The sequence below is a fragment of the Seriola aureovittata genome, chromosome 12 (genome assembly GCF_021018895.1).
Source record: "Seriola aureovittata isolate HTS-2021-v1 ecotype China chromosome 12, ASM2101889v1, whole genome shotgun sequence".
Lineage (NCBI taxonomy): Eukaryota > Metazoa > Chordata > Actinopteri > Carangiformes > Carangidae > Seriola > Seriola aureovittata.
Genome location: NC_079375.1, coordinates 3464709 through 3481601, shown reverse-complemented (window position 1 = coordinate 3481601; position 16893 = coordinate 3464709). Strand labels below are relative to the sequence as shown.

Below are 16893 nucleotides of genomic sequence, written 5' to 3'. Positions count from 1 at the left end.
TAAATGTATTTTTATTTTTTTCAAGATTAAGCTACTGTCAATGAAACTCAACACTTCCTGCCACATGTTTCACATTAAAAGTCTACCAAAAAAGGAGGTAATTATATTCTTTTAGCTACTTGAAGGTGTTTAATGTGAAACATCTGTGAGGAAAGTTTTGGATTTCACTGCTAGTAGCTTAACAACATAAAAAAAACAGTTGAAGTGACTAGAAATGAACAACTGTGTTGTGGTGAATATGACATGACCAGGTTGTTATAGAATAGACATGATATTGATGGAGGAAGTGTTGAGTTTGCAGCTAAAGGCACCAACAGCATATGAAAACATGAACAGATCTGAAAACAGGGAAATGTCTCAGTGAAACATGATAAACTTTACTTATAAAACAGGGAAAATTAAAAATAAAACTTACCAGGGGCCGGTTGCACAAAAGAACAAGTTAAGATTTTCCTTAAAGTCTGAGTTATGGTTTCCTTAACATAAATACAGTTACACAAAATACCCATAAGTTTTCTCCTTAAGGTTTCCTTACAATTATTAGGTAAGTACTTAAGGTTTTCTCCTTATCTTAGATTTAAATTTCAGGAATCACTTAAACCTTATAGCAACCAAACTTCATCGTGGTGAAGTTCCCGTCAGAACAACAGTAGGATGAGATAGTGACGCCTTCTTTAATGTTACCTGCTTCCCAAAAGTTATAACAGGTATTACAAGTGCTAATGGCACCAAATCAATAATCTCCATGGAAACAGTACAATTTTACTGCTGTAAAATCTCTTTCATTGCTGTTAATAACTTAACTTTTTTTCCTTAACTAAGAGACCTTTTAAGCGATTCTGTGCAACACCCCTTAAGTAACTCCCTCAGCTAAGGAGAAATTAAACCTTAAGTGTCATACTTTAGTATAAAACCTAAGGTGTTTTGTGCAACCGGCCCCTGCTCTGCAAATGTCTTTGTGGCGTCCAAGCTACATGTCCAGTCATACTTTCACTAACCCTAACCCATTCAACATTTACTCTAAACATTACAGACAACTTTTCATGTGTTGTAGAGAAAATTACCTAAATTGTCCACAATGTAGCATCGCTTTCTAAAGAGCAATACAAATAAGGACTACAAAGTAATAAAACTGACATTTAATTGGGCCTATACATTTAAAGCCTGTTCACCAGACACAGATTATGACTAATCCTAAAAGAGGGGGGCATTTAAGGAAGAAATTGCAATGTGAAACTGAATGTCATCTACATACAACATAGTGCTTATATTATTTTCCTTTCAATTAATTAAATATTTAATTTACTGACTAGACTTTTAAAGATTCTGGTAAAAGATTCCAGGTGGCTGTGAACTGAGAGCACTGGAAGTTAGGATTAAGATAACTCCCCTCTACATAAGTCAGATAACCATCCAGAAAATAGTTTTTTGTAAAAATGTATTAAAAATGCTGAATATTTAACCAAGTGAGTAGTCTAATTAGGAGACAATTTAATAAATATCTCCAAAACTGTATGGTCTTTTTGAAAGTCAAAAGTTTCAAATGGAAGTTTCAAAGTCGTTTGCACATGGATGGAACTGACATTATGATGCAAGGAGCTTCGATTTCAAATGTGTGAATTAAATCCATAACTCCTTCATGGTGCTGAGCAGTAAACACTCATCTTAATAACACCTTACACACTGATAGATAAAAATAAAACTCCATCGACAGTCTGTAGTGGTGGAAAAAGGCCACTACATGAATGGTTCAACTATATAACGTCACCAATGTTCTGCAATAAATTTTCATAAATGCCCTCGCAGACGGAGAAGACGAAACAGGCCGGGACGTCAATCAGAGTCAAATGCAGACTAATCAATAATTTCTGTTTCGCCACCATATCCGTGTTGCCTCTGTATCGGCTATACTTGGCTAGGCACATTAAAGTGAGTAATTATGGTCATTTGTGTAGAGGGAATGGTGACTGTGGTTGGAATATTCATAGCTCATACTAAATTGAGTATGAATGATTAAAGAGGTGTCTTGGCATGAAGAGAAAAGTGACAAGAATAGACAAAGGCGGGCTGCGAAGCAAAATTAGGGTTTTTGAGTCCAACTGTTTTTTTTTTTGGGGGGGGGGGTGTTTCAGCAAGCCAACATTAGTTGTCGCTACTGGATTATAACAGATATATTTAATTTGGTATATATGTTGGCAGATGAGCAAAAAATTGGCTGCATGCTAACACTTTACTCCGCTTAACGCCTCAACTCCATATGACCCTTCAACTTCAAATGACCCATCTATTCTGTACAGTCTGGAAATTAAAAAGAACAAATTAACTACCTGCAGTTTTTAAGTCTAACTGCCACTTCGACTCCTTTCAGTATCTTAACTTACACCAACACCACAACTTCTTAACTACAACTGCCACTCCTTACGTGCTTCAACCACGCCTGTTGCTCTCATACCACTATAACTCTTCAGAATTAACTTTATTTCAACACTTTAACTCCTTTCAGTGCATACACTCCACCTGACCCTTAAGTGTCTCATATCCAACTGACAGTGTAATTACCTTCAGTATTTCAAATCCAACAGACAGCTCTACTCATTTTAGTAATTCAACTACAGTTCACACTTCAGTTCCTTTTAGTACTACAAATTTGACTGACATTGGAACTCCTTTCAGTGTTTCAGCTACCACTGACACTGCAACTTCTTGAAGTTCTTAGACTTCCTTTTCAAGTGTTTAAATACATTATCTTAATCAAATGTGATGGCATATAGTATATTTTGCACATCTACAAATTGGAATTGCAATACATGAGTTATAGGGTGTATCTTAACACTTCAGCTCCTTTCAGTTCCTACACTACACTACACCACTTATGATTTGGCACTATACAAATAAAATAAAACTGAATTCACTTAGTACTTTTATATGGATTTACATTGAGTTTAATTTGCTATAAAGGCAAAAAAACTTTGAAAGTATATAACTGGTCGACATATTTTGTATCCCAAATGGTTGGCTGACCTTCTGGGCCGGGGTCGGCCGAACTATCGCAGCCTTCCTTCCATGGCTGCAGGGCAGCAGTTGTGGTGTCTGCACTCCCGCTGGGGTCCAGGCTAAACATGTGGTTGGCCCATGCTTTCGCATTGGGGTTGAGGTCTGAAACCTTGGCGGATTCCTGTGAATGGAACACATAATCTGGTCAGAGATGAAAATTTAAGATGAGTATATCTGTACTTCAAAAGGAAGTTATAGTAAAAACAGAAGCAACAGATATTCATCAACTCATTGTACTTTAGTCATTAATGTTATTCTGAAATAAAATTCTCAAATTATTCATAGACGTTTGTTCATTACTAGTAATTATATTACTGAAAGGTGAAATATTAATTCACAAATTCTCATACTGAACATTTCAACCTGTCAGTGCATTAAAAAAAAACATTACCATACAAATCATGAGGAAAATACTCAAGAGCTAGGCTAACATCAAGTAACAAGACAAAGAGCACAGACACAAAAACAACAGATTGTGTATAAAAACAAGATTGTCGCTGACTGAAGACATTAAGTTTAGCATTCTACTTTAATTATTTGAGCGTCTGATGGACCTAGTACAGTTAAAACACAGATAAAACAGGTTATATTCAAGTCTATGATGCTTTTATATTTTGCCACTAACAAAAATGACAGTTTCATATTTAGACATAAATTCATAGTGACTGTAGAAGTTATTCTGAAATGTTATTACTCCCACATATTGTTTTTAAGCAATAAAACAAGGTTTTAAATTATTTTTTAGTTAAACTTTGTCATTTCAGCAAACATCCTAAAAAAAAGTAATGTCCTTCATAACAATTTTATAAATGAAATACATTTTGCTTAAAAATAGCATTTGCTTATTTGACAATACAGCCTGTTAAAATTGGTGACAAAGTGTTTGCAGATGAGCCAAGAAACCAGATAGTAGCATGATGTGACATATCTTAACAGCAGAGAAACTTCTCGCAGAACCACACTTAAATGACAGTTTTGTGACAGACACCATCTCCAGGGAAAAACTGTTATTGCAAAATCTTCTACAACAAAACTTAAAGTTTAAATTGTCAACCTAAATAAATTTCCTCTCTGCCAAGAAAACTGTCAAATATAGGGGAGAAATGACATCTGAATAACAGTTTCACTTTAAATGAATCATTGCAGGAGTACATGAGGTTACTGTTTATCACTGTTTTAATCACTTTATGGTTTTTTACTGAACAAAACCGGGCACTGTTCCCACGGACTGAGCAGCAGAAATTTGTAACCAGGTTGAATGGGAAGACTTATTTTACCTAATCATCATGATTCACAAATTTGATTGAATCTTCTGACACTCATCAATCATGTCATACAACTCAAGCCTCATCTGCCAACGAGACTCTTCAGTCCAACAACATCTGACATGAGCTGAGATACTGGTACAATCTGACAGGGGCCAGGCCCACACAGCCCTGCTGCCAGCTGGACATACTCACAGGATCAAAGCAGCAGTTCAGCATGCATGTCTCACAGGCTAACAGACTGTAACCCAGAGCCGTAGTCAGAGCCAGAGTTTCATTGAAGTCCTGAGGCATAGCGGGCCAGGCGCTTCCTGTTGGTGCTGGTATCAGACTCCACTGCATCCAATCCATGATTAACACACATAAACAGAGACTAAATATTTCCACAGGCAGACAGAGGAAGACTCCGGAGCAACATTGTACACCTTACGCCATTAGCCTAGCTCCTTCAAGTGAAGCCCCCACCACCACAACTCTAAGTCATCCCCATCAAATCACAGCCACGCTCTGTCTGGCCCCTCCGAGCCGAGCTGCTGGGTTGATTCAACAAATCTGATGACAGCACTGAGGCTCAGCCGCCCTGGTGGGCTAGGCTGACGTTGCACAAGCTGACTGGCTGTCTCGCTCCTGTTAAGCATCCGTCTCTGCTTTTGCTTTGTCGTTGTTGCACTGAGTCATTCTCCGGCAAAACACTGGAGCTGTAGAGGGAGCATTGAGTTGCACACCTGAGCTCAAGCGCAGCCTGCTCCAGTGATCCACGTGTTAAATTAACCCTGAGGCATCGCTCAAATTAAAATCAACCCTCTTGGGCCTTGGTTTTAATACATTATTGTGCTAACGAGCCGAGTTGCTGAGAAAAAACCTGCTTCTTATTCAAGAAGCAGCAAGTTGAAAGAAAAAGAATCAGTAGCAGAAACCAACGAAAACAGATTAAAGGAAGGAGAGTTAAGGAACGAGGAAAGAGAAAGACAAGCCTGACTTGATACAAGATTGCCAGCAAGAGACAGCGTTCCTGGGTCGTATTTCACAAATGCTGCACTACAAGATCATTCGGGATGTGTCTGGCCAGACAGACACACACCCCCGCCTGTGCTAATAATCCAGCCTTGCACTAATGTAAAACTCCCACTCCTGTCCGAGCTGGCTGCCATAGAAACTGTGGCTGACATCAACGGATGTGTACGTTGTGGGCACCGCTTGACCTTTCAAAATTTTAAAATGTTCCCTTCCTTCACAGAGGAGGGAAAGGTTAGCTGCTTCCCTGATTGAGGGTGTATTTTGGGAGGAGACGAGAGGATGTGATTCATCATGGACCGTGGACAGAGACGAGTTATTGTTGGTGTCACCGGAGGGCAGCCGGCGTAGCGCTGGGTTTTATTGCTGTGCCTCTCTGATGGAGGCAAGTTCGCAGCGGCAGACAGAAAAACAGAGACGGCAGACGTGGAAGAGTCCTTCAGGGGAGAAAACAAAAACAGCTGAATTTGGACTTATCTGTCTGTCTGCAGACCTGAGGCTCATCCTCCCTCTCTGACAGCTACAGAGGTGGAGGAGACAGTGGGCCAGGCAAAGAGGAGCGCTGAGCACTCAAGAGTCAAATTCATCACTACTATCACATTAACTACTGTAAAATGCTTCATCCTGACCAACCATTACTACACAGCTGGGTTGATATGACAGCAGCAGAACAAATTCAAGGTAATGAAGCATTTCCAATTCAGTTTTCACCATGTACGATAGCATTTAAACCTAGTGTTTCATTTTGGTGATGTATTCAGAGCTTCAAAGTTTGCGCTTGCACAGGACTAATCAACGCTGTAGGCAGAATTCAGAGTGGGGATGTGAGATCTTTCTACTTAGCTCGCTACCGATCTACCATCCTGAAAAAAAGCAATGGGAAAAATGGCCACAAAATCAGCAGCCGTCATTTTTTAGATTGAAGCTACACATTGTTGAAAGTCAATGTGCAGAAACAATGTAAGTTAACTTCTTGTAACTACTACAACTTTGAGATTGACTAAAGATGACATCAGCGAGACAGATTCATCCCTCACCACCGACTGGGTACAGCAGGAGGAAAACAAACTAACCCTCCTTTGCCAAATAAAAATCGCCTAACACGAACACAAGATCAGGCTGAATGAATGAAGTGCAATTCAATCAGTTATCAGGCTCCTGGAGCTGGGTGATGATTTATTGTTCATCAACTTTCTGTAGAATCATATTGTGATATGTTATCCTCTTACAATATTCAGATGTTTTAATTAATGTTTATAGAGAAATTGTAAAATGTGTTTTTCGTTTTAAATCCTGATTAGTTTTGTATGTTATAATCAATTAAAGTTAAAAGGTCCCATATAGTATAAAAGGTAGATGACCATGTGTTGTTTGATTATAAAGCAGGTCTAGGTTCTATATTAATACTGTGAAAGTATCAAAGCCTCAGTCCACAGAGAAATACACACAGCCTGTATTCAGAAACTGAGCCTTAAAACCAGCCATCAGGACGTCTGGAAATTTGTGATGTCACAACAAAGCAGTCACCACTCTCAGCCATGCCCCAAGCCCCACCCACCCGGACCCACCATCCAAGCTTGCAGGATTTGGTTTCTCTGAGTGTGTACCTGAATCTGCTATATTTTTATTGGATCACTCAGAAAACAGTCAGCCAATCAGAAGACAGACTCAGAGTCTCCTCTCTTCTGGTTGGCTCACCAACCAGTTGTTACTACAGCTCCAGAGAGAAGCCTGGGAGAGGAGATGTAAAACTACATTGACATGGTTGTTGGTTCTTATGGATCAACACAGAAAACACTGGAAAAGAAGAAAATATGGACCTTTAAAACAGTTCCCTTTACTAGACACCTCTTAGTGTGTTAGCACATATGTTCAGTAATGTTTCACATTTTTAAGATAAAAACCTATAACCTATAATAAACTTAGCCGTAGGGACCTAGTCTGACTCCCAAATCTGCAAATCTTTCACACAATCTGTGCAATAAATGATTAAATTAATGTGTTATGTGAAGTTGCAAATAGTAAAGTTGCAATAATTAGTCAAATTGCTAAATATCAGTCTGATATAAGCAGCTGCAAGGACAGAAGCTGAATTATTTTTAAGTGAACAACCAACATCTTTTGAGTATTTAAGTCACCTCTTGTTACTTAACAGTAGGACCACTGAAATGAATGAAACTCAGCATTTAGTTTCTGCCCCCCCCCCTTAATTTTAATTACTCCAATCACAAACAACTCAGTTTTAAGCCTAAAGATGCCCTTTAAGTAAACTGTGGCTCGGCTGTCACAGCAACATTCCCACGAGATGAGGATCTGATCCCAGTTGGAGTCCATTCTTTTCAGCTTTTGTCCGGAACTGATTTGATTTTACACACTGGCCTATAAATAGTTCATGTTCAATTTCTGGTCTGTTTCTAACACATATGTGCAAGGCATATGGTGTATCACTCGGTCTCTATCTGTGTATGCATGTGTGTGAATAAGGGATGAAGTGGAAAACACAAGGGTTCAGTAGCACCACATGGCTTGTGTTATTATGGCACCAGTTTGATTTGGGGCTAAATTACATCTTAATTACTAAGTTGAAAGAAGTAGATTTCTATACATAAAATTAAATTAACTGAATTATTACTATTAAAACATGATTTTAGTATTCCTATTTTAAAGTGATCTTAGTTAAATGAAATATTTTAATATCCCCAAGTTATATGCTCCATAACAGTTGTGCAATGTTAATCATTTTCTACAGTGATGCAGAATAAGTGTGCAGCCTTAGCAACAGGCTCTTTTATCTAAATCCTGAGCAAATAATTATAATTTTTAGGTGGTATGAAATTCAAATCTACTTTCTGTGGTCCCGACACAGTTTCCAGAAGTTGCACATTTTGGAAGTTTTCTTAACAGGATGAAAGACTTGCCCGTGTTCAGTGAGAAGTATACTGGCAGCATGTGAAGTAACTAGTCCATAAACAAATAAAATGTACATGTTCAGAGATGACCTGGACTGAACTACAACTTCTGCACAGAGCATTTTATGACTTTTTTTAAAACGGAAACTGACTTTGCTCAGGGACCTTGACGTCCTGAACTGTGTTTTCAACCCTTGAGGCAGTATTTTGGTTCCTTGACCGCTTTTCCCACCACTAATCCCAGCTTGTAATGAGACCTACAGCCTGAGGCATTAGCCCACTGGACTCCATCAGGGGAAGAGTTTCCCCTTCCTTCTCTCTGCCAATCTTCTTTCCAATCTCGAGCATGTGTAAATGAGAGCGGAAAAACACAGCAGGCTCTTTCCATTTCCTAATTTTGGAGCTCTCAGGAAAAATAACTTTTTCTTCACCCGAAGGCCATCCGCTTACTTCTTACCCATTTCCTCGTTTCACATTCTTTCCTATTTGAAGTGATTTGATTGAAACCCATCAGGGAAACATGACGACACATCCCAGAGGTTGCCTTTCGACAGACACAGGTTCACTTTCTCAATTCAATTCCCTGGGTTTCCTCTGTATTGCAGCAGCAGCAGCAGCCATGCTTCACTAGACTGAGGGAATTACAAACTCTGCTAGAGAAAGCATTAAGTTTAAGTGACAGTAAGACAAAAAAGATTTTACTCTAAAAAACACAAAGATGTGCGATCTCTGATCCAAGGAAGAATAATTTAAGGCGCTGGAGCCTGCACTGGAAACACAAGTGAGACCAAAACAGGGAGTGATCTGGAATCTGAATGCTGCCCTCCTCAAGTCACAGTGCCCATGCCAAATACTGCTAAAGAAAAAACTAATTTTCAATCAAAACCAAAAGCTTTATGACGCCACCAGCCACCACGCCAGAGCAGTGGTAGAAACACTGTTCAGGGAGATGGTGTGACACAGTTGGGGGAGGAGTAAGAAACTTCTGTTTTTAATTTAGATGAGAGAGCTCCTACAATTCACCACCCACCTTTAATGTTGATTCTTAGGGAAAAAACAGACATCGTATCAGCAGCTGGTTAGTTGGCTGGTCGAGTGGGCACAGCCCAGAATTTACCAGTATTTGGCTGGAGGCGTGTATAACGTCCTACCCTGGTCACACCGCATTTAGCCCTGACAGTCTTTGCAGAAAGTGTCACATGTGTTACCATCAATCAAACCTGCAGGCCTGTGTAGCACCCTTGGAAAATCATAAGATACATAGACTGCAAATGAATTTGTGGAGTCTGCAGGGATGGCATGCAGGATTACACACACAGGGAGCTGTGTAAGAGGAAAACACACGGGCAAAATCACTTTAGCATGAACAGTGCTACCCTCTAGCAGCACACTTTGAAACCTCAGATGTTTTTGCTTCATTTCTACCTCCTGATTGTACAGGCTTTTGTCACAGTCGCTACACCTCTGAGCCAGACATTCCCTATTCTCTTTCTAAGAACTCAAATACCATTATTTGGTATGCACCGTGATTCTTTACACATTCTAGGAGTTTTTATGAAGCGCACATTGACAATTTGAAAAAGCTGTCAGTGGCTTTTTGGGCTAAAAGTGTTCACTTTTTCATGAATATGAGCCATAACAAGTCATGCTGCATTAGCTACAACCCCTATTAAGTTACAACAAGCATTTTTTAAATATAACATCTAAGCATATTTATGTTAATGTTAATCCATTTGTTGGTTGTCTGGTTATGCACTGTATTATATTTTCTTATTCTCATAGATAAACACCCATGCACAGATTGTGTAATATGTCAATTTATGTATTTCCAGTGCAGACACAACAGTGCAAAACGACAATAACATTTTTTGGGAGATAACCCAAGTCGTCACTCACCACTTTGGCTGAAAACACTGAGACAATAACATATGAATGAGTCCCATTAAATTCAGTCAAATCTTGATTCCTGTTTACCACCATACACTCTCTGTGGACACAAGGTAATCGAATCAAAGTAGATGATGGTTATATATCAAACAGGTTTCTGACTGACATCGCCTGCTAACAACACACACCCACTACATCCGTTTCTCTGCAGTCCTGATCATAAGATAACATGCCTATTTTTTTGCATGTAAGTCTCAACAGGTAAGAGGAAACCAATAACGGAGAATGAATATATTAAGAAAAAAATTGCAACCGCTGATTACCTAGTTCTCTGGGCATTTGCCACTTCCAAGCTCATGTTTACCACATGCCCTACTGTGAGTGAGTGAAAGAGTGAGAGAGTTAGAGTGAGTGAGAGAGCGAGAGCGAGAGAGAGAGAGGAAGATGAAGTCTAATTCTAATCATGTCTTCACACAGTACGCAAAACACTGCACAAAGAAGAGTCATTCAACAAGTCAGGTAACAAGATCCAGCAACACTGTACTGTTGAGTGAATTATTTTAGCCTGTTAAAAAATTGGGAGCTTCATTTATATATTAGCTGCCCAGAAAGTAAATGTCAGACAGTTCCTCCGCCCCTCGTCTTCTATCAAAACCTGCTTATGCAGACTCCATTTACACCACTTCAGCTTCTGAGGAGAGATTACTGATTGCCACTTTTACACAGCTCGTTCAAGGCGCGAATGTTGCACCTTTATTCTGCCTCTGTACAAAAGGTACAATCACAGAATGCAGGGCATTGTTCTGCCTTTATGCAGCACACAAGGTAGTCACAGAAACGAATCAAAGTCTGTGTAAAAGGTACGTGCACGGCATGGAGGGACAGATGCCGACAATGTCTGGTTTAGTGTAAACAAGCAAAAGAAGCATATTGAAGAGTCTTCTTTACGGCAATACAGCGGGATTTCTGTGCAACAAGATATTGTTTGGTTTGCTTGATGGATGATGGCAGGCAGAGCACTAAACTATCGGCTCGGAGTGAACACGGGTCCTGATGCAACCTTTCTAAAAATACTTTCCAAAATATGAGTTACAGCTACTCTGCTGGATGTTTCCTCTCTGTTACTATGATGAAAACTATTGACTTGGCTTTAAGTAATAGCAAATACCTGATTAGCACCTGCGGCGACCTTTTGCAAATCCAGACACGCCAATCACAAACAGAGAAGATGCTTCATGTGTTTCACTTTCATTCTCAGTCACTAAATGACCTGAGCAGTGGTGGGAAGATTCAAGTACATTTCAGGTACTACCATTATCTTGCCTCCCCGACACCCAAAAAACCAAAGGAAAAAAAGAGAGCGAGTTTTTGTTTATTATGGTGACTGTATTACAAAATTAAAAGGGACACTCAACTAAAATCATGATTCTACCTCTTTTCACTCAACTGGCAATGTACTGTAAGAGCAGGGTTTCCGCCACTCTGGTCCAAGGCCGGGCTTAAGTTGAGCCCCCGCTAGGTATTGGGGAACTTGGGGGACTAAGTTAGAAATGTAGATATAATGATTGAAAAGCTCACCAGAAATAACATAATAAAGTATCAAAGCTCTCAGTCCACAGAGAAAAGCACACAGCCTGTATTCAGAAACTGAACCTTAAAACCAGCTGTCAGGACTTCTGTAACTTTGCGATGTCACAACAAAGCAGTCACCGCTCTCAGCCACGCCCCAAGCTCCGCCCACCTCGACCCACCATCCAACCTTGCAGGATTTGGTTTCTCTGAGTGTTTACCTGAAATCTGCTATATTTTTAATAGATCACTCAGAACACAGTCAGCCAATCAGAGGAGAAACTCATGGCATCCTCTCTTCTGATTGGTTCACTGACCTGTTGTTACTAGAGCTCCAGAGAGAAGCCTGAGAGGAGATGTAAAACTACATTGAGATGGTTTTTGGTTCTTAAAACCACAAATATATCTTCTAATGGATCAGAACTTAAAAAAAAAAAAAAAAAAAACACAGTAAAGTGTAAAATATGGGACCTTTAAAATGCTTCATTGACCTCATCCTCAGTATTGCCATTAGAACAAGAACAGCCACCACCGCAGAAACAGAAATAACCTATTTTGGAATCGAACGTAGATTTTCGACAAACACAACAGACTTTATAAAAGAAGGGATAGATGAAAGGTCTGTCAACACCATGATGGAGCCGACAAAACATATCAACAACATCCACGCCCAGGCTAAGATAGTGTGATAATAGTAACTAAACGTCTCATTTTTCAGTCCAAACACACTTTCTGACAAGGCCTCATTTAAGCTCCAGTTTGTTTAGTGGGCATTGCGTGACAATGTTACGTCACATCTCATGAAGGCATGGAAATCAACATCAGCTGCTGCTCTGCTGCACCCAAGATGCACCTCACTCGTTTTCAGTCCTGGGCCTTCACGCTCCAACAAGGAACAAAATGTCACACCTATGATCAATAGGACCAGTACAGGCTCATGAAAAGAGAGAAATAAAAAAACAGGTCATGGTTATTTAGTTACAAGGGTTGCCTTTTTCTCTGTGTCCTGTTTCCTTACTTCTCTATTATACATAATCAGTGTGTGAAATCAACCCCAGTCAAAAGCAGGCTGTGGCTGTTACGGTGCCGTCTATGACTTGGAGGTCTTCTTCTAAAAACACGAAGGTGGTTGGCACATGATTGTCAGACTCTCTGGCCACTCAAGCTGATCAACTACATAAAAAATTTTCAATTCAATTCAAACATATTACAGCCACGTTAATATCTGTTGCATCTACCGTGCCATGGTACAGGCCTGTCATGCTGATGGTGATGTAGGACCTGAAACTTAAATTTGTATTCCACCAAACTGAGGAGGTTCCAACGCAACAGATGTAACATGCAAAATGTAAACAAAACCAGAAGCAGAAGAGTTTCATTCTTAAAATTCATACACCGTTTGAATAGAAAGTTAGATCTGACAATGACAAAACACTCAGTCCTGACATAAAATTAAAATGGTTGAGGGTTAAAAAAACAATACAGCTAAAAGCTTATTTGCATTGTGATCCTCGTTAAATATGAGAGAGGGGACATTGAGAAAATCTTCAACTTTGGTAAGACAGGTTAAAACAGGCAAAACAAACCTACTACTGTACTAGTTAGTTACTCATTGAAATGCTGAAGTTACTGGTAACTACGGCCGAGTTTGCTGACATTTGGATGTATGTGCTTAAAAATACTGGCCACTTAACATCTGCTGCAGCCACACAGCAAGCATGAGTATGTAGTGCCAAATATCAAACCAAATAGTATGTTCAAGTCCATTTCACTGTTAAACTCCGTAATTCAGTTTTGGTATGAGCATCAACTGCGTGCCTATGAACTTAATGTAATGCAAGTAATCCACTGTATGTCTGTGTATACAAGCTTAACCGAACAATGGGAAATTTGTTTTAAAGGGAAAGAAAATGAGTTTGTAAAAACAAATAAACATATGAGCCCGTAAGAACAAATACTTATATTGCAACCAAGTCCTACATTTCCTCCACGACTTTACAGAAATTTAACCGTAGAGCTGCTGCATGATAGCATAGAGGAGTATACCACATCACGCAAATTAATCATGATTAATTCAGAAAATAATTTATGAAGTTTGTGCTCCACAAACAACTATAATATTATTCTTATGTATGTGTATGGTTCTTTAATCTGTCACTTTTAGAAATAAAAGACAAAGTCAAATATAATTTGAATTTTAGCTTTAGAACCTTTTACATTTGTCATGATATTTCACACATTTCTAATAAACTTCCAAAAACAGGATCAACATGTCTGTGTATGTAAAACTCACCAAATGAGAGTTCTCTTTTGCCTCTTGTACTTGCTGCACCTGTGGTTCAGCTACAACTTTCGTGTCCTGGTCAGAAGTCATGAGCCGTCTGCTTCTTGGCTCCTCAGGGAGAAGTCTCTGCGTCACCAAGTAAGCTATGGGGGACCAGAGGAGACAAACAAGTTTGGGTGTTTATCACATAACTGCAGCGTAATATGAGTTGTAACATGTGTAAGATGAAAAGTGTCTGATAATGACTTTGTACACAGAATAATGTATGGTGCAGATGTAGATATTCAATTCAAAACCTGCTCATTCTCATACAGCAGATTTGTTTTTAACCTTGTACGGTTAAGGCATTTTGGTTCATTTTTACCAAGTTTATTTGCAATATGTCTTTGTTTAGCACCTTTTAAACTGTCCTTACACAACACACGTCCTTTTTTCAACACAAACTAAGCGTTAAGTCTGACTACTTCATTAATTTAACAAAGTATAAAGCTGTGACAAACCCAAAAATGCAAGAAAATTTACATGCCTTTAAAACTGTACAAATCTTCTGTGATAAGACACTAAATATATTATTATAGAACTGTTTTGTGTATTGTTTGACAATATACACATACATACAGCAGGAAAATGTAAGAAATGAAACTATAACAGTCAATTTACATGAAGGGTGATTTAATTCGAACTGGTTTTGTATCTATACTGCAATGGATGAAAGCCCCACATCAGCACCATCAACTGGTTTTCTCAGGTTGTTGCTACATGACATAAATGTAACTATAAAACCTCTACCTGTTTATACAAACCAGTAAGTGCAGGTAATGATTTGAGATTCTGACAGAGGTGACAAATACATTTACTCATTGGTCAGCCAAATGCTGGGTATTAGTCAATCAGCAACTGTTGGAAGTTTCCTTAGAATTCGTTGCTCTTTCAAAATGATTTGGTGTGAACAAGCAGTGCTGTGAACGTGACGCCTTTGTCTCTAGATTAACTGACTTTTCAGCCACATTTAGCAACTTTTTTTTTTTTTTTTTTTAAACCACCTAGCATAATCTAGCAACTGTTTGGACAAACCATTGCTACTTTCCATAAACTTTCTCTCTGAGTGATCATTTTACAGTAAATATAACCAAAATCACAGCTCAGCGTTTGCCTTTAACTGATGTGTTTGTTGATTTTGTCAGACAAGTTTATGGTTATAAAATCAGGATTTTAGCAGCAGCTTGGAAGCGACTGCTGGTTAACATGTAGTCTTAATGGGCTGCGTTTAAGTCACTGTTTCAAACTTGTTCAATTGTCTAACAACAGAAACAGAAAAACATGGCAATGAGAACAGCTTTAATGTGAACTCAGCTGCATTAAAATACTGTATATGTGAGCACAGAGTAGGAGAGAAGCACAGAGATAAAGGGCTCAAATCAGCTGACACTAGGCAGGATGCTAATAGCCTACGATCCTGTCCAGCCATATACTATTCTTATTTAATGGAAAAATGCAATTTTCAGCCTCTTAAATGTAAAGATTTCCTGCTTTTCCCTGTTTTATATCAGATTGAACTATCTTTGGGGTTTGGGCTGTTGGTGAGACAAAGCAAGACATTTGAGGAAATTTTCTGACATTTTATAAACTGAATGTTTAATAGAGATAATAACTGACAGATGAACTGATAATGAAAATAATAATTAGCTGCAGCCCTACTCTCTACAGTGACATTTTTCTGCACTGGTGTGTGGATCAGGTTTTCACCATCATTATTTCATCCCCAAGGATGCAGTTTCAGCACCAGCAGTCCCACTGGTTGGTTACTTCCACTACATCTGACCTCAACGTTACACATTTACAGAGAAAGAAGGGGAGGAGGGGGACACTACCCAGTCCAAACATCACTGGAAACACCTTCGTTACTGTCCTGTTGGAGCGGTTTGTAAAGCAGTGATAATCCACCCCAACAATCGGGTGCCTGTTTCTGACACAGGCCCTCGCTGTGTTTGCATACAAAGCAGAAAAAGAATGGCATGGCTGTAAAGCTGGTGACCTTTGATCCACATACTGATTCCCATACATGGCGTGTGTGTGTGTGTGTGTGTGTGTGGTTGTGTGTGTGTGTGTGTGTGTGTGTGTGTGTGTTTGTTGCCACTGTGATGAATGGGGCTAAACACAACTCTCCATCAATTCTACCCAGTTATCAAAACAGCTGTTGTGTGATAAACTGCTCCGAACAGTAGACTCAAAACCTGTTTGCTGTTTGTGTGTTTTTTCAGCCACACCCATGGCACAGCGAATAACATGAATACCAGGCTTAAGTGACATTAAATTACAGCAACCACATCAGTGCTGCAACTAACAATTATTTTCAATGCTGATTCATCTGCCAATTAGTTTTTTGATTTACAAATTTTTCGCTGAGCTGAACATAACATCCTAAAATACTTTTTGTTTGACAAAAAGCCCCATAACTCCCAAATGTTCAGTTTACAGAATGATGAAGAAGAGCAGCAAATCTTCTCTTTTGGGAGGCTAAAATATTCAAAATAAATAAACACAAATAATCTATTATTTTTGTTTGAAAAAAGACAAACCATCAATTATCAAAAAAGCAACTATTTGTCATTCAACAGCCACTTTTTCAAAATAAAAAAAAAACAAATTCTAACTGAGCAGCTGATCCAAACTTCTTCCTACAGCTCTTTCTCTGCTGCAAAGCCTGACACCTTGCCTTGTGTTTTGGAAACTGTAACGCTACTGTCATGTACAAGAACAATCAGGTGTAATCTCGATGGTCACTTTCCATTTTTTTTTAACTTCAAGTGGGATTAAATCCTGCTAAATGAGAAAGAAAATCCTACAACCATTTATATGATATGACTTTTGTACTTATAACTAACTGAAAATGGCCAAACTCATTCCCTTT

General features: G+C 39.0%; 1 protein-coding gene across 3 annotated transcripts in view; it reads right to left on the bottom strand.

Moving 5' to 3' along the window:
• Positions 1-16893, bottom strand: part of LOC130178454 (la-related protein 4B-like) — a 38723-nt gene that overhangs the window by 19427 nt on the left and 2403 nt on the right. For all 3 annotated transcript variants that reach the window (XM_056390696.1, XM_056390697.1, XM_056390698.1), the window contains exons 2-3: positions 13992-14125; positions 3022-3175 (exon numbers count right to left, since the gene is read on the bottom strand). In XM_056390696.1, the coding sequence (XP_056246671.1) occupies positions 3022-3175; positions 13992-14072 (235 nt within the window). In that variant the 5' untranslated portion in view covers positions 14073-14125. The remainder of the gene's footprint in view (positions 1-3021; positions 3176-13991; positions 14126-16893) is intronic.